This window comes from Telopea speciosissima, chromosome 1 (assembly GCF_018873765.1).
Source record: "Telopea speciosissima isolate NSW1024214 ecotype Mountain lineage chromosome 1, Tspe_v1, whole genome shotgun sequence".
Taxonomy (NCBI): Eukaryota; Viridiplantae; Streptophyta; class Magnoliopsida; order Proteales; family Proteaceae; genus Telopea; species Telopea speciosissima.
The window spans coordinates 29,770,178-29,790,619 of NC_057916.1; the positions used below are offsets into that span (position 1 = coordinate 29,770,178).

Below are 20,442 nucleotides of genomic sequence, written 5' to 3' on the forward strand. Positions count from 1 at the left end.
TTTACTAAAAAGTCTAATTTACACTGGTTAGCTGCTGCATTTTTTTATAGAAAATGGGGGCCTTTGGCAGTGTATATAACCATTAAGGAAGACACATATAAAAATTAAGAATGAAATAGAAACAATGGAAGCCATGGCTAGAGCTTCAAAATGGAGAGACCTAGAAGCACATAACAGTATGAATCAATAGCTCCCTTGAAACCAAGGTTTTAAACGGTTAGACGGTTTGGTTATAATCAGTTTAATTGGATTACAGTATTACACAGTTTGAAATCGTTGGATTAAACGACCTAAATCAAACCGGTGTCATTTCTAAAACCATAACTGGACCATTTAACTAAATGGCCTATTGGTTTCGGTTTGGTTTTGACACCCTTAGATGAGAAGACGAGAGGGTCAAATGTATTATTAAGATAGGAAGGGGTGTATAGGGAAATTTTAGAAAAAAAGGGGTTTGAGTTAAACAAACAGGACGCGAATTAATGAAAAATGTAACTGAGCTTTTTCTGGACATTTGGAAATCCGCTCGGTTCAGAATTCAGATGATACGTTCGTTAAGTTTTTATTCCCGCCATTTCAACTCCTTACGTTTCTCGCCCAAAATTTTCTGATGAAAATATTTCTCGCCCAAATTTGCTACCCTCAGTTTTCCAATTTCCATCTATTCGTCTCCGAAGCTAGTCGCCCTAACCGCCTCCCCTCCCGATGATACCCTCGAAAAAACGCTTGATGCTAGAAGTCCACGCAGAGGTAGCTTAAAGTGATAATTTTCCCGAAACCCTAGTTATGATACCAGTACTCCTTAGAGACACTCGCTGCTGAAATCATCTCAAAATACTAGTTCAGAAATATCTACCAGAGCTCGAGGTAGGGTTTCGTGAGGATGCCGTCCCTAATTTCTCCGGGGAAAATAGTCCGTCTGGAGCTCGAGAACTTCAAGTCTTACAAAGGCCACCAAGTCATCGGTCCATTCTATGATTTCACTGCAATTATTGGCCCCAATGGCGCTGGAAAATCGAATCTCATGGACGCCATAAGCTTCGTACTTGGTGTGAGGTCGGTGCAGTTGCGAGGTGCGCAGCTGAAGGATCTTATATACGCATTTGATGACAAGGAGAAAGAGCAGAAAGGAAGAAAGGCGTTTGTCCGGCTTGTTTATCAACTCGGAAATGGTTCAGATCTTCAGTTCACGCGGACGATCACGACTGCTGGGACCAGTGAGTATAGGCTCGACGGGAAGGTTGTGACCTGGGATGAATATAACAGTAAACTGAAGTCGCTAGGCATTCTTGTCAAGGCCCGAAACTTCCTCGTCTTTCAGGTAGTCTCATTCTTTCATATTGCACTTTTTTTTTTCTTTCTATTTTCCCTAGAATTTTCCGGCATTTTCACGTAATAAGTTAGTTCCAATACATTATTTATGCCCGAGATAGTACATTTAACACCCCCCCTTTGGGTGAAGGGGGGGGGGGTTACTGCCTCACGTCAAATGCTTCATAGCGAACATAAGGGGATCCAATTAATGGGTGTTGCTTTTGATTTATATCTCTATTGAAAGGGAGGACTAGTTTCAAATATATTATTTTCGTTCATGGTCCCATTACTGTTAGTTTAGATACCAAAGCAAAACCATTGGGAGTGAAGAATTGGACACTGACTTGTGATAATAGGCCATGTTTTTTTTTTTGGGGGGGGGGGGGAGGGAGCCATACCAGAAAAGCAGTTATATGTTGCAATATGGACAAAAATACCATTGACCTTATGTTAGATACTTTTATAGTGGTGATGACAGGATCAGCTTGTGTGAGTTTATGTTCAAGTCTAATATGAATCAAATACAAGTATTAATTCCTGAACCAAACTCCAACCCAATTGGATTCTACTATGACAAAATTGGGCACTGCTTGGGTACAAGCAATGGTTTAAAACCCAATACAGGTGTTAACCCAGGATGGGGCTGGGTTGAGATAATATGGATTGATTATTTGATTGTCGAGCTAACTGAGTGATCTGATAATGCAAGGTCATATGTATGTGTAGAATAAGTTCTCTCAGTCTCATGGTTCTCAAAATAATAATGTTTTTTGGAACTAATAATAGTCATTTTTATTTATTTTGTGTGAGGAACTAATATAGTAGCATGTTCTCTATATATTTGTTTTGTTTAATAAGTATTCAATGGAAAAAATAATTTCCACTTATTTTATCTTATTTATTGTAGATTTAATTTTTCAATAAGATGGATTGTGTTGGGAACATTGAAAACCCACACAAAGAAACTGCATATCTGTAAAAGAGAAAATTAAAGTAATTGATACACCATTAAGTTGAATTCACTATTATCACAAATTTTTAGGTTATTTTTTCTCAAAAAAAAAAAAGGAAAAAAAAATTACAAGGGAATTAAGACTCCCAATAAATTGATTCAATTACTAAAAATAGACCTCCTCAATAAGTTGTCGCTTTTTCCAGTTCATTTAAAATTACTAAAAGTGGACCAAATGCAATTGAATACCTGAAGAAACCCGAGTAACTACTGAACCCTACTACCATTCATGACCCAAATTTGAAAAATATCATTTGTTGCCTAAATAAAACTTGTTATATATAATCAAAATGAGAACCTAAACCACATAAACAACTTATCAGCCCCACATCATTTTCATGTCCTAGAATCCATGTGGGTTCTGTCTTTTGTAAATAAAAATTACACCAAAAGACCCATGCTATATTTTAAATGATCCATACATGAGCTACACCAACTGATAAGTATATGCTGATGGTGATGCAAGAGAAAAAACTCCTCTGGACAATTGCTAAATGGTGATTGTCTTTTTCATTACTTCATCTTTTTGATGATTCTGATCTGCACATTCTTTTCTGGAAACATCCTCTTTGTGAAAGCAGGGGTAGGGCTGCGTACATTATGACCCTCCCCAGACCCTGCAGTGGCAGAAGCCTTGTGCACTGTGTACGCCCTTTTTTGGTCTATTTATTATTTTTTTATCTTCTTGTGTTTTTATCCCAATAAATATTTAGGTTTTTGTATCAAGCTAATTATGCCACAAGTTATTAGGATTGGATTACTTGAAATTTGAATCTTGTACCATTAACTTTCTTTTGTAGGGTGATGTGGAGTCAATCGCCTCCAAAAATCCGAAGGAACTTACTGCGCTTCTTGAGCAGATCTCTGGGTCTGAAGATCTTAAGAAAGACTATGAGGACTTGGAAGAACAAAAAGCCAGGGCTGAAGAACAATCAGCACTTGTTTATCAGAAGAAGAAAACGGTGGTCATGGAGAGGAAGCAGAAGAAAGAACAGAAAGAAGAAGCGGAAAAGCATCTTCGCTTGCAAGAACAACTGGTATGCATTTTAAGTTCTGCTTCTGTTGACACTTTTTATGATGTCCAGAATTATACCAGGCTGTAGCTGAACTGCGGTAGACTTTGGTAGCTTCTGAAGCTTACTCTCCTATCATCCGCACATCACTTTAAGCAATTTTACTGATGTAAAGAGTAAACGAAGCTGTATAATACTGGGAAGCAGGGTTGAATAGAAAAATAATGTGTACGCAGTCCTCCCACTAAAAATCAGCTCCTTTTTCTACCAAATGAAAGGGTCACTACTGATGCAGGCTTAAACCTACATCCTAAACCAACCCAAGGCCCACATCAGTAGCTTGGTTTAGATATGCCAAATCACCAAGTATGTGCCTGCTATACCCAACAATTCTTGGTTTATATGGAAGACCTGTGGTTTTATTTTTAGTTATGAGGAAGGAATACTTAGTTACCTACTAAAGTGGGATTCATACTAGTCAAATTGACTTCTTCCTAACAAGAAGCGCAAACAGAATGGTGTGTAAGGACTGTAAGGTTATCCGTGGGGAGAGCCTGATAACCCAACATAGACTGGTGATCCTGGATATGTGTCTCAGTGCCCAGAAGCATAGGAGCAGAGAACCTATGCACCCTAAGATAATGTGGTGGAGATTAAAAGGGGAGTACCTAAGGATACCTACTAATAATGTGGTCAAACAAGGAAAGTGGGACTTTGAAGGGGACACTAATGCGATGTGGTACGAGTTGATGATTTGTATTCAGAGGGTTGCCAAAGATGTGCTAGGGGAAGCGAAGGGTGGTTGTCAGGCCCTTAGGGAGACTTGGTGGTGGAAAGATGAGGTCCAAGCATCTATTAAGACCAAGAAAATGTGTTTTAAGACTTGGCAAAGGACTAAGGAAGCAGAGGATAAAAAGAAGTATAATGATGCCAAAAACGAAGCAAGGAAGATCGTGGGGATGGCTAGGGCAAAGAAATATTAGGATATCTATATCAGCCTGAACATAAAAGAAGTGGAAAAAGCTATATATAAGATAGGGGAGAAAGTTCTCTGTCCGGGAGTGTGGCCTACGCCAACACTCCCATGTGTCTATCTCTCTCCTCCTCAAAACAAGGGAGCAGAGGTATCTTTTCATATGGGGAGGAGAGAGATAGACTCATGGGAGTGCTGGTGTAGGCCACATTCCCGGACAAAGAACATTCTCCCATAAGATAGCTAATATGAGAGAAAGAAAGAGTAGAGATTTCGATAAGGTGAGGTGTATAAAGGGTGATGACGAAAGAGTTTTGGTTAGGGATGAGGACATTGTGAAGAGATGGGATGAGTATTGGAGATAGGTTGAGTAAAAATGACCTGGACGACTACATTATTCAACAAGACACCACACGTCATAGATATTACTAAAGGTTATTGTGGCAGAAGTTAATGAAGCCTTAAGAAAGATGAAAGCAGACAAAACACTAGGTCCAGATGAGATTCCAATTGAAGTATGGAAAACCCTAGGAGGTTGTGGGGTTTATTGGTTAACCAATCTATTTAACAAGATTATGAACACAAGAAAGATGCCAAATGAATAGAGAAGAAGGATTGTAGTCCCGATCTACAAAAATAAAGGTGATATCCAAAATTGTAATAACGATAGAAGCATAAAGCTGATGGCGCACTATGAAACTGTGGGAGAAGGTTATTGAAGCCTGTTTGAGAAGAGAGACTCATATCTCGATTAACCAATTTGGCTTTATGCTAGGTAGATCCACGACAGAAGCTATCTACTTATTGAGGAGGCTCACGAAAAGATATAGAGATAGCAAGAAGGATCTCCATATGGTCTTTATCGACCTGGAAAAATCCTATGACCGAGTCCCTAGAGATTTAATCCAACATGTTCTAGTGAAGAGAGGGGTGTCAAGTAAGTATGTGGATGTCATTAAAGATATGTATCAGGGAGTGGTAACTAGTGTGAGATCTCTAGGAGGTCAGGGCAAGGAATTCCCAATTATGATTGGATTACATTAGGTTCAGCCTTAAGTCCTTACCTTTTTCGCATATCATGGGTGATATAACCAAGAGCATTCAAGACGAGGTCCCATGGTGTATGCTCTTCGCCGATGATATCGTTTTGGTGGATGAGGCAAAAGAAGGGATTAACTCTAAGTTAGAGCTTTGGAGGTCAACCTTGGAAACAAGAGTATTTAAGATTAGTAGAACGAAGACGGAGTATATGATGTGTAATTTTAATCACGCTATAAGGGATACTGATATGGTGCGAATTGAGGAAAGAGAGATGCCGCAAACTGGCTATTTTAGATATCTGGGGTCAATAAAAAATAAAGAAGGTGACATAGAGGATGATATTTCACAGAGAATTAAAGTGGGATGGATGAAGTGGAGAGGTGCGTCAGGAGTGTTGTGTGACCGATGTATTCCTTTAAAGCTTATAGGAAAGTTCTATAGGACTGTTGTTCGACTGGCCATGATGTATGGGGCCGAATGTTGGGCATTTAGAAGTGTCATATTGATAAGCTTTGTGTAGCAGAGATGAGGATGTTAAGATGGATGTGTGGAAAAACAAGGAAGGATAAAGTACGGGATGAACATATAAGAGCGAACTTGGGAGTTGCCCCGATCAATGACAAGCTCTGCGAGAGTCATTTAAGGTGGTATGGTCATATTCAACGGAGGCCTAGGGATGCACGCCCTAGTAAGGAGGAGTGAAGTAAGGAGGAGTGATATGGTTCCGATTGAAGGTGCTAAAAGAACTAGGGGCAGACCTAAAATGACCATAGGAGAAGGGGTGAAGAAGGACATGCATAGTCTAGGTCACAAATCCCATTTAGCTGAGTTTCTCCCCACGTGTGAGGCTGTGTCTCTTTCCTCTTTCATTTTTCATTTGTCATCTCTTTCCCCAACCCTCTTTTCCCATCTTTTCTTTCCCTTTTTTGGTTAGAACTTTGTTTTTCCCTACTTTGTTTTGTTTGGTTCCATGTAGCCGACCCCATTAAGTTGGGATAAGGCTGAGTTTGTTGTTGTTGGTTTTGAGGATGCAGTTTCCTAGTTGTAGAAGATGACTTGCGGTGTTTTGAGTACCCTATCTTCCCATTCCTATATTTTAGGATTTTGGAGAGCTATCCAAGGAGTTGCGAATTTGAGAGGATTGGGTCAGCTCTACATGGAGTTTTTGCTTTATTACCTTCCTACATTTTAGGAAACTATGTGAAGGTTGGAATGTCCAAAAGGAGAGCTCTACAACTTGGGCAATCTTGAAACAAGTTTTTACCTCCCCCTCCTCATTCCTACAAGTTAGGAATTGAATCTTATCTTAAAGATCACCAACTCGCCAAGCACATGGAGGCTACAGCTCACGCTTTTGGAGCCCCCTTCCTTATTTTGGGTTTTGTTAATTTTATTATACATTAATTTTCAATGAGTCTAGGTTAAATTGGGATTTACTTTGTTGTTTAATTGTTGTCTTATTTTATGATGTAATTGCAATTAATTTTAGCCTTAGGATTTAATAGGCTTAGATATTCGAATTAGGATTTTGAAATTTTATAAATGTAAGAGCTTTTCTCATTGAGGGTAGTGAATGAATGAATTAGAATTTGCTTTGGCAGACACTATTGGTGTATAAACCTGAAACCACGGAGAGTTTCACTACAGTCTTGAAGAACTGTAGCTTTCCCTTTCGCAATTTTCTTTCTTTCTTTCTTGTGTTTGTTTTGCATGGTTGCACATCTAGAAGAGTATGTTTGAGTCTCCTGAGCCGTAGCTTCCAACAAGGCTGCATCAAATACTCAGTGCTGGTCCCTCCTATGCAGGGTCCTGGGAGGGGTGAGTTGGAGTTGTCCCAACCTTTGGCATTTTTTGCGCAAAGTGGCCGTCCTTAAGACTCGAACCCAGACATTTGCCCTGACAGCTCGACCCTTTTACTATTGCTCCAAGCAATGGCCCCTTGCTCCTTTTCTACTAAATGCCAACTGATAAATAACTATAAGCCTCTTAGGTTACTATCCAATTGAATTGGAGGGTGTCAATTGGTATTTAAATTCTTCGTGTAGCAGGAAATGTCCTTGAAAATTCCTATACTTATTTCCCTCTAGAAACCTTGCATATTGTGGAAGAAGTCATACTCCAATACTGTTGCTGCCTTTACAATGTATCTGTAGGCTTGACTAAGGCCCATTTTCTGCATTGGGGCATCCACAATTAGCCACCAGGGACACAAAAAACCTTTAATGCAAGGTCACAGTGAAGGGACTGGTAAGTGGTAACTCACTCTGTTGATTTCTAGGTTTTTCCATTGTTGCTGCTTTTCAAGAATCATTTACCAAGTTGATGTACACACATCCTATTCATCTATGGGGAGTCAAATTTTCTTCGTCATCGCGAAGCCCTCTTTGTGCAGCTCAGATGAATTGGGGTTTTATGCTTCAGAGGCAAATTTATATTTGCCTATTAGAGAAACTAAATAAGATGGATTTTTTTGCTTCTTATTTGACATCAAGATCGACTTGTACTAAAATTCCTAATCAAATTAAACTTTTGAAAATTATAAGTGCTACCACGTAACCCTATCAATAAATTGGACGTAAGTTTTCTAATACAACTAGCAATTATGAGATTTTCGTCTTGTTGGGAAGGTAATTGGTTAAGCTTTGAAATGACACTAGTCATGATGAACAGGCAAGTTTTGATCCCAAAAATAGAACCACAAACAGTGAGAGTAACTCATATAAATTCAAAAGAGCAATTAGTCGTGTTGTTCCATGCATGCTCATATGTTCCTTTCAGTGGAAAATGAACTTTTCAGAGAAAGAAGAACTCTTCAACACCGCAGGGAAGGAGGCAGCATCTATCAATCAGAAAAAACTTCAAAGCATAGGATATAAAGGAGGTAAGATTGAGGACAGCATCTAGATCGAAAGATCACCTCATTAGAGCTGCCCTTGAGTGAAGAAGGGAAACCAAGAGAAGAAGAGAAAGGAGATCGAAGGTAGGAGAAGGAGAAGAGAAGAGAAGAGTGGAGATGGAGGCTGAGGAAGCTTGGCTCAGAATAGGGTTGGTTCTGATACCATGTTAGCTGAACTGAAAAATGGTAGAATGGCTTGAGTAAGTTTTGTCTCTCCTCAGTCCTCTATATATAGATTTCATTAATAGGAACAGAATTACAAGTATACCCTCCATAGTCGACTATGATAGCTAAGGAGAGAAATAAGAAACAAAATAACAAAGAGAAATGCCTAAAGTACCCTTATCGGGTTACATAACTTAAACATAAAAATCAAAGTACCAGTCCATTTGCCTGATCCAGTCTAGCAGGACTTTGGCATCGATCTGGCCATCGTAGGAGGATGCATCTACCTTTACTAGTCTCCTGGCGTCGAATCTTCTATCATATGGCTCAAGGTCTTCATCATCCTTGTGTGGGGCATAGTTTCTCTGGTCACGATGCCCACGGGGAGCATGACCTCTACCCCTACCTCTACCATGACCATTTCCTAGGACGGGAACCTCTATTTTGCCATCAGCCTCAGAGTAGGCATCATCATGTTCATTGAGGTTTGGCTGCCTGTCGGTGTGTGGGATTGATGCTTCCACAACAGTAAGCCTCTCGGTAAGGGCGTGGAGGTTCTGCTCGAGGGTACAGAGGTTATTGGCTTGAGCTTCTCGGGCTTCTCTGCTCACACGCAGCTCGGCTTGAATTTTTCTAACTAGTTCTTCAAAGTTGAGGGGGATGGATCCATAGGTTGATATGACCTACCACTACGAGTGGTCATGTATGGGAAGACATGGGAGATCCTAGGACTCTTTGTCCCTAGAATGAAATAAAAGAAAGCTAGACTTCTAGACCATGCTCTAATACCAGGTTGATGTAGGACAAATCCTAGAAGTTAAGGTACCCTGCAATAGGACATGACCACAGGTTATAACACCTTAATATGGACTTGAAACAAGGGCTGGAATTTACACAACCACATTCAGCATTAGAAATAATTAACAGAATTTACTAATAGCAACTATCATCATAAATCAAATGAATAAATACCATAGGCTTTAGGAAACAATTCTAGCAACAAGTATGGTTAGTTCCTCAAAGCTAGGTTAGAAGATTCAGGGCATTGCATTCAAAGAATCATTAAGCATGCATGACAGTCCACATAGATTAAATAACCACTAATTAGAAGCATTAGGAATATAAACCAAGATCAAGACAATGCAATTAATTCAAAATTTGGTATTGTTTTAGTGCTGAAAAGGGTGGGAAAATCATGCAAACACAATTATAAAATTCTGTTTTAAGGTTAAGAGAAGGGATAGGTTCTAGAGTTTAGTTTAGGGTTAAGGTTTTCAAGATAAAACCTGGGGAATGGGGTGGGGATGGCTAGAAATAGGGTTAGGATGGGGAACAAGGGGTTTCGGTCGAGAGAGATGGAGGGGAATGGTGATAATGGGGGCTGGAATGCTTCAGCCGCAAGGGACATGGGGGGGGGACAGGATTTTGGCAGCAGCAGTGGGGGGAAAGGGATTCACGACAGCAGCTGGGGGGAAAGGGAGAAGAGAGCGAAGAACTAAGAAGTGGAAGAAGAGAAATAAAGAGGGAGAGAGAAGAGAGAGAGAGACGTACCTTGAGGGAGAGAATCGTAGAAAGGGGGAGGGGGAGACGCAGCTCTTGGCAGCAAATTTTCTTCATTCATCAATAATTCCCATAATGTGGCTGATTACAACTTAAATAAAGACATAAATGTAAATCCCTAAAATACCCTTAACCTAATTAAAACAAAAGAAACTAAACAAGTGCTCTCACTTAAGTTGTAAGGACTGAAACGAAACTGCAGAATTAAACAAATAAAAATACTAAAATGCCCTTCACTTATTTAACATAAGTACTAAAATAAAATGACTAAATGACCCTAGATGTCTAAACAGCCTCGCGTTAGCCTGTAGCCTCTGAAATCATCATCGAACCATAGCAACTGGCTCCGTGGAAGTAGTCTCTTGTGCCTTTGGTAATGGTGCACAAAGGGCCTCTGGTAATGGTGTGACATGATGTCCCCATCAGCCACCCAATTGTAGGATCAATTCTTTCTATTCATCCTATATCAGTATCACAAATTTTGACTAGATTTAAATAGTTAACCAAAAATAAAGCCGAAATTCCAAAAAAAGAGTAGTTTTTCTAGTCTGGCAGTTCTAAGTAGTATCTCTAACTGGCGTAAATATTTGCCACGTGGCAGGTTGGATAGAGCTGAAATTCTGTAGACAGACCAAGGTCCACATTTCACATGTCAAATAAGAGTTGACCAAGTGGCAAAATAGCTTTAAAAATTCCAGTGAAAAATTTAACTTTTCTAAAAAGAAATGGATGGCTAGGGATACAAGGGAACCGACAATACACAGGAGGGTATACGGATGAATCTGAGTCTAAAATTTTACATGTGGCTAATCTAGAGTCTAGACCATTTTCAAGATATGGGTTGAACTTGCCACATCAACCTTCTATGTGGAAAGACTTGGTGTTGCATTAGAGATACCCTCTAGTATTGCCAGACTAGAAATTCTTTTGCCTTCTGGAAATTACCTTTGCAACCTCAAGAGTAGATTTTGTATCTCATTAAGGGTCCATTGGCAAAGGCTAAGGGTTCTCCAAGTTGTAAAGCTATGGCGAGGGATATCGCCTTTGAACCAGACTAACTTATGCCAAGGGACGAGGATATACCCCACCTTTTTTTTGACTGCCCTTTGTCCTCCTCCATCTGGAAGAAAGCCCCCACTACCATTTGGCCCCGGTGCAAGAGACCTCTGGCCTTTCATAGAGAATGGCTCAGGCTTGACATGACATGCTCTGGTAGCTCCATCTGCGACATTGTTGGTAAGCTTGTTTTCGGTTATGCAATTTATCACATTTGGATGGAGCGGAATCTTAGGAGATGGATCTCCAAGTCTAGATCTTATGATTTGATTTGGAAAACCATCTCTTTTGACGTGTCCTCCAAGCTCAGCTTTAACCCCCATAGGTCCATTTTAGATACCCCAAGGAACAGGCATATTGTTGTATCCTGGGGTCTTGATATTTCTCTCTTGCAGCCTCCTACCTCTTGTTAGGTAGCTTGAGGCTTGTTTCCTTTCCCCCCTCCCTTCTTCTTTCCCCCCTTGTATCCCCCCCCCTTTTTTTTCCTCCGCCCCCTCCTGGGGTTTGTTAATAGATTTATTTATTCACCAAAAAAAAGGGGTCGATTGCACTGTCCTGCTTTCTGCATCACAAATTGAAGTGCTTTATGTTGGCCTAAGGTTTGAATTATATTCTGGTGCTTTTAAGAATTAAAACGTGTAATGTAGTCCTAGGTAGGAGTATTTCCACTAGGAACCAAGGTAATAGGATCACCAACCAAGACTGCTGAGTTGGCTGGGCAGAATTAGGGTTTTAAACTAAATTCTAGGGTTAGGTATGGGGGAATAGGACACTGGATATCTGATTTTAACATGCAGGCTTTGGGAAGGCTTTTACAACCGAATTGATACAGATTTAAATCAAAATTCAGATTCCAGGATTTTAGGGTTAGGGTTTTGGGTTTTAGAGCTTAGGGAAACTACCAAAAATAGGGTTTACAGTGGGATTTATGACCAGGGCTTGAGGTCGAGTGTGAGGGACAAGGGAATGGAAGTTCGGCTGTGATTTGAAGGAATTCTGTCGGTTGAATAAGTCTAGACAGAAATTAGGGTTTTTTTGGGTTTTAATGGAGAAGAGGGATTTAGGGTTTTGACTGTTGATTATGGGCAGCAGCTAGGGTCGACTGTAGATAATGGTGTAGGGAGGCTATGGCCTAAGTTTGATTGATTTCTGATGGAGAAACAGATCTGGACAGAACTCAGCAGGCTAGGGTTTATGAAAGTAAAACAGAAAAATAAAGGGGGATCGAATGGGGAAGGAGAAGGAATAAGAAAAATAGAATTAAAATTCAAACTTACCACAGGAATCCACCAGCAGCAGCTTGAAGGATGAAGGATGAAACCACCTTCAGAGAGAGAGATCCTCCCAGCCGTCACGGTGTAAGGAGTCGCAGGAATCGACCCATCCTTTCCCCCTTGAAATCCACAAGGATGCACACTCCAAGGAGTAGGAACAGCAGCAGCAGAAACAGTATTTTTTTTCAAAATTTCAATGTGGGGGAGCCTCCCACGATTTCTACTTTTATAATACAGGGCCAATGGCCAAATCCTAGTACAAATTAAAGTCTCCTCCTAAAATCGTGGAAGGGAGAGATTTAATCTAACTTAACTAATTTAAAACAGTAAATTGACTAAGATACCCCTACTAACTTAAAATAAAAGAATCTAACTAAAAACCACTAATTTAAAAGAAGATTTCATACTAGCCAATAGGATATAAGGACCTATTGACCAATAGGAACATTTCACTTAAATTAGACCAATTGAACCAATTGGATGCAACCAATTCTAAACCGATTCAATTTAAAAACAGGAAAAATAAACTAAGTATGGAAAATAATAATCCTAATCTATGGCTCCCTATTTAAACCCTAAGTTCAGGGCTTCTTCTTCTTCTTCCTTCTTAGAGCTGCATCAACGTGTCTGTGGAAGGCTAATGCTGTTGTTTTGTTTTGGATTTTTATAAGTTATGCAATTTATATCTCATTTCTGAAATTCCATATTTTTATAGGTCCAACGAGCAATGCTCACTCTAGTGCTGTTTGCTTGGTTGTTATTCACATAATCTTGAGATGAGGCACTGGCTCATTCAAATAAACTAGATGACGTGTTTGTTCATATTTGTAACAATGAACATCTGGAATGATTTTGATGATAGTTATTCACAAGAAAATGGTTTGGTCATTGCTTTATTGAAGAAAATGGTATGGTCATTGTTTTATTGGTAGTATATACATTCATACAATTTACATGTCGTCACACTTGTGCTTCAATTTACCATATGAAATTCAGTTCTTGTAATGGTGCTATTTTCTCAGTAGCTGTATTCTTTGCAGTGCAATAAATTGATACTTGTGAACCTCTCGAGATTTTCACTGTTTTGATTGGATATTGTTCAACCTTTCTGTGTGCAGAAATCTTTAAAAAAGGAGCACTTCTTGTGGCAATTATCGAATATTGATAAAGACTCGAAGAAGATACATGATGAAGTTGAAGCAGAAAAAGGAAACCTTGAAGATCTTAAAAAGGAGCAAGATATATGTGAACTCGAAGTGAGTGACAAGAAAAAAGAAAATGCTGGATATTTAAAAGAGATTGCTTTGTGTGAGAAGAAGGTTGCTGATAAAAAGAGTAAACTTGATAAGAAGGTGAATTTCCTAACCTACTTTTCAATGTGATATATATTTTTCTTCTGACATGAGGACCACGTTTATATTCTTCCTATACTTGGTTTTTCCTGTCATATTTAATCTATTTGTACTAGGGTGGATGGCCACTTAAATGGAGCAACACAGAGCCTTTGAAGTGAGATTTGGAAAGATCCAAAGTTTTGGATTATCATTGGTGCTTGTATGCATGCATTGCACTTGGCGCAATCATAAGGTTGCTCCGTTGCGACCTAGTGATCACAGGTTTGAGTCAGGAAATAGCCTCTCTGCGAAGCGGGGGTTAAGGCCGTGTACATTATGACCCTCCCCAGACCCCGCAGAGATGGTAAGTAATTTAGTGTTGTGGGTGGCTGGGAGTGGGGGGGCATACGATGTGGGGTTTATTTACTTTTCTGATAGTATATGTTGACTTTAGAGGCTGTGTGGTCTGCAAATTTCCCTCCCCTGTTTTTGCAATGAAGTTTCTAGAGTAGCACAACTCAAACATTTTTTTTGGATTTTGATATGGTATGTCTGCATGTATTCTTCAAGACCTAAACTTGTGCTTATTTTTGTAACCTCAAAGCTGTTTTTTTGATGCAGTCAATAAAAGCATATTAGCATAATAGCTGTCATCTCCATACTTAATGATTTTTTAAGCCTGAAAGATGAATCTTTGTGATGGTGACCATGTTAAACGGGAAAACCTTGGATTGTTTTGTTGAAGATCACTGGATTTGCCTACGGGTTTACTGTTGCACTTGTGAACAAGGGAAGTCTTCCAGGCTTTTGGAAAAAAATTTCTGTAGCTTGATCAGGATTGAGTTGAAGTTGATTTATTAGAACCTTCAATTTGCAAGAGCCCAAGTAGGGGGTCTCTTTTATGATCCTTTGTCTAGTTAAAGTCTGATGGAAGGGGGCTATGTTCTAAGTTAAAGTTGTAGTTGAAAGATGAAGTCGGAATTGATGTTTTATCATGAAATTGAGAATAATTGATTGTGGATTGCAATCTGGTGAAGGGTGAAGCAGTAGGACAGTCGTACTGCCAACAAAAGATGTCAGATGGGAATTGAATCGTTATTGCCATCATGATGTGTCATTCAGAGCTCATTATTCAAATGCCTGTGTGGTGAACAATTAAGATTTTTGGCTTCAAATTTCAAATTCGATGACAGACTCATTAGGTGCTTGGTACTGCACCTCAAGGTCAGAGCCTTCTGAGGGATAGAAATGCAAATTTTCACTCGCATAACTGAAACTAATTGTAGATGCATCTTGAAGCAGAAGCCTGATGTAGTTATGTACTGAGTTTACTTACAGTTCCTCATCACAGGCAGAGTGGAAGAAGTCTTCAATGTCAAGGACGGAAGTGTCCTAGGCAGCACAGCCCATTGTTTTATCAGATGGATGCATGTTCTTAGACTTTCTTTGTTCTGTGTTTAAAATATGTGGTTGCAATATCCCACCTTTGTAGACTTGGTTGCAGATTGGTGGAAAAATTCGATTCTGAAATAGGAAACTGCAAGGCCAACTGATATAGGATCTTTGTCAGAAGTAGTGTTAACCTCATCCTTTTGGAGGTTTTGTTTTCTTTTACAATTGGGTTACATCAAGGATCAGCTTTAAGCCCTTATTTGTTTGTGGTTATCATGGATGATTTAACCAGAGACATACAAGATGAGGTTCTTTGGTGTATGTTTTTTGCTGATAATATTGTCTTGGTGGATGAGACAAGAGCAGGGATTAATGCCAAGTTGGAGTTATGGAGATCAACCTTGGAATCAAAATGTCTTAAAATAAGTTGATCAAAGATGGAGTATATCTTGCGTAACTTTAGTTACACTAGGATGGTTAACGAGGTGGTGAATATTGAGTGGGAGGGAGATTCCATAAAGTGATTATTTTAGGTATCTAGGCTCCATCATAAATAAAGAAGGTGATATAGAAGATGATGTTGCTCATAGAATTAAAATGGGATGGATGAAATGGAGAGGTATGACCGGAGTGTTGTGTGATAGGCATATTCCTTTAAAGCTTAAAAGAAAATTTTATAGGACTGTCATACAACTGGCTATGATGTATGGTGCGGAATGTTGGGCACTTAAGAAGCTTCAAATAGATGAAGTGTTGCGGAGATGAGGATGTTGAGTTGGGTGTGTGGCGAAACTAGGAAGGATAAGGTAAGGAATGACCATATTAGAGCTGATTTGGGATTAGCTCCGATACAATATAAGTTACGAGAAAGTCGTTTGAGGTGGCATGGCCATGTAAAATGGAGGCCTTGGGATGCGCCAGTACGGAGTGATTTGATTCAGATTGAAGGAACTAAAAGAGCCAGGGGCAGGCCTAAATTAACTATATGAGAAGTGGTGACGAAAGACATGAATAGCTTAGGACTTGAATCGTATATGATTTTGAATAGAGCTGATTGGAGAGCAAAGATCCATGTAGCCGACCCTATTTAGTCGGGAGAAGGCGATGTTGTTTTCTTTTACAACATATATGTATGTATACACATAGATATGTATAGGAACCAATATTCTCTGCTTGAGATTTTGCTTATTTTGTCTTATACCATTGTCGAATAAAGCTCCAACATATCTTTCTGTCTAATGATGTTATTGTATTGATGCTTTTATGGATAACTTGTATCTATATTCTGTGTTTTGGACATGGGTTCATGATATGCTGTCTTAAATAGAGATGAAGCATTCTTATTAGTTATACACAAATATTATATTCAATGGCCTCTTGGAGGAAACTACTTTCAACATTCAATTATTCAACAAGTTTGTGTTGATTTTTGTTGCATTCTGCTTTATTGATATCTGGTACCTGACCTCTAGATTTTCATTTTGATTTGTTCTTGTTCACAGCAACCTGAGCTTCTGAAGTGGAAAGAGGAAATCTCTCGCATTAATTCAAAAATCAAAAGTAGTAAGAAAGACCTCGACAGAAAGAAAGATGAACAGAAGAAGCATGTAGAATTAATTGAACAGCTGAAGAATGACTTACAGGATGTGTCCGCAAAGCTAAACGATCTACATGAAAAAGGCCAAGATGGGGTTGGAAAACTTCAACTAGCTGATGATCAATTAAAGGAATATAACCGGATGTGAGTGTCTGACAATCATATTTTTGATAGGAAATTAGGAATTAGCCTTATGATGCCTTGCTCCTTATTTGCTATTCAAGTTAATCAAAAAGTCCAGTATAACCTGTCTATTTGTATTAGATTTTATATCCTTCTAACACAAAGGTTCATTCTTTCTCAAATTGAAATTATAAATCATTTCTACTGACAATTGGTGTCATTTCCAATGGTTGGTCTGGTTCCTTGACTAACAACCAAGGCTTCAACGTTCCTACATGAACTCAATATGTGGTGTAGGACATTATATTCTGGACGATATGCTGAACGAGGGTTGAAAATATGAATTAGTCTTCTATTATGAGAGGCTTAGAACTTGTATGAACATTTGGTGCTCTGCTTTTCTGTCCTGTCTCATGGGATTCTCACTGATTATGCCTGTCCATTGCATCCAGCTTTCTTTATACTTGACACTCAGACAATTTCTGGAAAATATTGGACATGTCACCCTGTGTTCATATGAATTTCATCTAAAAGCATTACATCGTGTTGCAAAATAAAGCCCTCTCTTTCTAAGGAATATTTTGAATTGCAAAGTTATGATGTTTTAAATTACAAGGGGAAGGCCTAAATTGTGGTGGGTCATATAGTTGAGTTAGGCATGTGGCCAATCTAGATGATGCGATCGTGGGGTCAAAAATACCCTGTTGGATTAGCCATGGGCCCACCCAAATACCAAATACCTAAGTTACAAGGAAGGAGTTTGAGATCTATAATTTATCAAAAGTTCTCAAAGAGGAGTGGCAAACTTGTAATAAATCAGAAGTTGGATGAATCTATTGGGTCTTCAATAAGAGAATGGAGACAATGGGCTTAGGATTTATTGTAATGGGACAAACTTGGAAGTAAAGTTAATTAAAGACTAGGAAGTAAATAGAGATGAAGGATTGAAGGGAGGGGGTAGTTATGGAAGTGGAGTAAATAAAATAAAGAGATAAAGCTATCGTGGGAAGGGGGAGATTTCTTCAACCTCACAACTCCTATGGTAAGGCAAGAGAACCGAACTGGATTCAGGTGGGAGATCTCTCCCCTTTGGACACCATTCCTAAGCTCAGCCCTGTTGATAGGAACCAATTGCAGACCTGGAGGATCATAATAAGTTAATATAGTTTCTGCAACTCAGATCTGACGGTGAACAGAAACCAGATTTGGTTTCGGACTTCAACCTCAGAATATGAGTGAAATAAAAGGGTAGGGAACTTGGAATCAGGTTGCCCTAGAGTGATAAACCACTACCAAAATATTGGGAAGGAAAGAGATGGGAATCGGCAGATTGATCCCCAATTGTGGATGACTCAGAATACAGCCGGAACAGGAAAACCCAGTTAAGAAGGGATAAATAGAGAACAAGTAGAAGAACTAGAGAAATGGAAGAAGAACAAATAAGGAATAAAGAGAAGATGGGGGAAGCAAGCTTGTACAGAAAACAAAGATCTGCCAAAAGGAAATTCTGAAAAGAACGAGCAGGGAAGGAGAATAGAAGAAAGGAAGAAAGAAAGAAAGAAGAAGAGGGGAAAGGCACACAAGCACAGCCACACAGCCTTCTCAAATCAATTCATTCCATTTTTAATCAGCTGTCGATTATGCTCCATTGCATTACACACATTATATATATATAAGACTACTAAAAATTAGAAACTCTCAAGTAGGAAACTAAGAACAACTCAAATTGGGAAACCAAATACCCTACGTGGCTAAACTTCCCAAAAATAAAAAGATTATATATCATCCTAATAAAGATAATAAAACAGGTTTGGCCTGGTCCAAGGAAGTGCTCCTGCATCTCCAGAAGATGCCTGTCTTTCCAGTAGATGGTCTAAATTGACCACATTATCCATCCATATGGTTCAAATAGGATGGGTCATCTTGCAATGAAATCTTAATAGCTTACCTAGAAAACTTTTAGGCTCCATCTAGTTGGAAGTGAAGTGGAGTGAGGGAAATGGAAACAAAATGAAAATAAAATTTTCTAATCTCAACCAATAATTATTGTGTAACTAAAAATTTTCTAAACCTAGTAATTAAACTTAGCTCACTTTTCAACCAACAATTCCTTTGAACTTGAATAGGAAAAATAAAGAATCCACTTGAACTACCATGATTACAGTAGTTTTCACTTTCTTTTTTAAATTAATTTCACTTTCCTTCATTTCCCTTTTCCTGCAGCCAGATGGAGCATTAATATGTGTGTGCATGACCCACCTTAAAGCCTTTTTATCTTCCCTCCCCCCCCCCCCCCCCCATCTTCTGATAACAAGAAAAAGATTGCTTCTGGGACTTGTTTTGATTCCTCTAGGTGAATGGAATTTACTTTAGCATCTTGGAATTCATTCAGTTAGGTTGGAAAGGAATTGTTTATATGGAAAGAACAGTAGAAGAGACTTTGACAACATTAAGTCCATAGCTATGTGCTTATATTCATTCACTTCATATGTATTGAACTTGCTCTTGTACCCAGTTGATTGAGGTTAAGAGATCTGATTTGGCAACATTTTCTATACCTCCTGGCTGGAGAGTTATTTGGGATCTGGGATTCTCTGATACTTACAAAGAAGAGGGTGACAAGGCAGGTGGTTAGATGGAAGCCTCCTCCAGAGGACAATTGAATATGGATGGCTGCTTGCTTGGCAGCCACAGTCCATCTGGTATTGTCATGATACTCATATTTGATCAGATCTATTCAATTGGTTGCTTCCCAGTTGCACATATTCTTTTAATGGAATCCAAGGAGTGGTAATGAGGTCGCAGATGATCTTGCAAAGCAAGGGTGTTGTGTGACCTAGATTATTTTTCGGGGATGTTTTGTCTTTGTTACGGCTTAGGGTTTTGATGTAGGGTGTTGATGTCTATATGGTGTTGGGATCTGGGTTGTATCTCTTGTTATTCTTCTTGTTGTTGTATTACTAGCTTGTACTTTATTATCCTATTTTATTAAGAAATTGTTACTTATCTCCCCCTCCCTAAAAGAAAATTGCTACACCTTGGGCACAGATGTTCAGGCTAGTAGACTGGGTAAATACATTCGATGGGTAGATCATTTACAAGATACGAGCAGCTTATGCCATAATTTCTTTTGCTTGTTTGATGTACTCTTCATCCATTTTATGCACTAATAAAGTTGTTATAGACTTATAGTGTGGCCAGGAGGGGATGAACAGGCATACAGTGCTTCCCTTTATCTAGCCTGGAGATTAAGCTCTCCTGGGACTGTGAAGCTTTTCCTTCCAATGGGTGGTAGTTTTTATTTTATTTATATTTTTTGGTTGGGGGGGGGGGGGGAGTGGTGGTGTGTAATTGTGGGTGTTTTGGGTTGTGTGATAGAAGGGGGGCTGGTGTTCGTTTATATTCCCTTTCTGTTTCTCTTTATGTATTCCTGTGTCTTCTTCATTAATATATGTTTTTTTGTTCTTTCTAACTGGAAAAGAAGTTATTATAAAAAATGGTCTTTCATTCACAAGTAGTTTTTAATCTCTTGTTTTTTCTTTTCTATTTGGTTTGGTAGGTTTATATAGGAGATGGGAGAAAAAAATTTAGGAAATGGCACAATTTGTTCTTAGCATCTCGAACAGACAAATAAATCTCTACATGCTTGCCTCACAGACTTACTGTAAATTGTTATATGGATGTACATAACA

The 20,442-nt window shown here is 39.0% G+C and overlaps 1 protein-coding gene across 2 annotated transcripts in view; it reads left to right on the top strand.

Moving 5' to 3' along the window:
• The first annotated feature begins 627 nt into the window (after positions 1-627).
• Positions 628-20,442, top strand: part of LOC122663629 (structural maintenance of chromosomes protein 1) — an 80,657-nt gene continuing 60,842 nt past the window's right edge. For both annotated transcript variants that reach the window (XM_043859233.1, XM_043859240.1), the window contains exons 1-4: positions 628-1,321; positions 3,127-3,363; positions 13,423-13,656; positions 16,533-16,771. In XM_043859233.1, the coding sequence (XP_043715168.1) occupies positions 884-1,321; positions 3,127-3,363; positions 13,423-13,656; positions 16,533-16,771 (1,148 nt within the window). In that variant the 5' untranslated portion in view covers positions 628-883. The remainder of the gene's footprint in view (positions 1,322-3,126; positions 3,364-13,422; positions 13,657-16,532; positions 16,772-20,442) is intronic.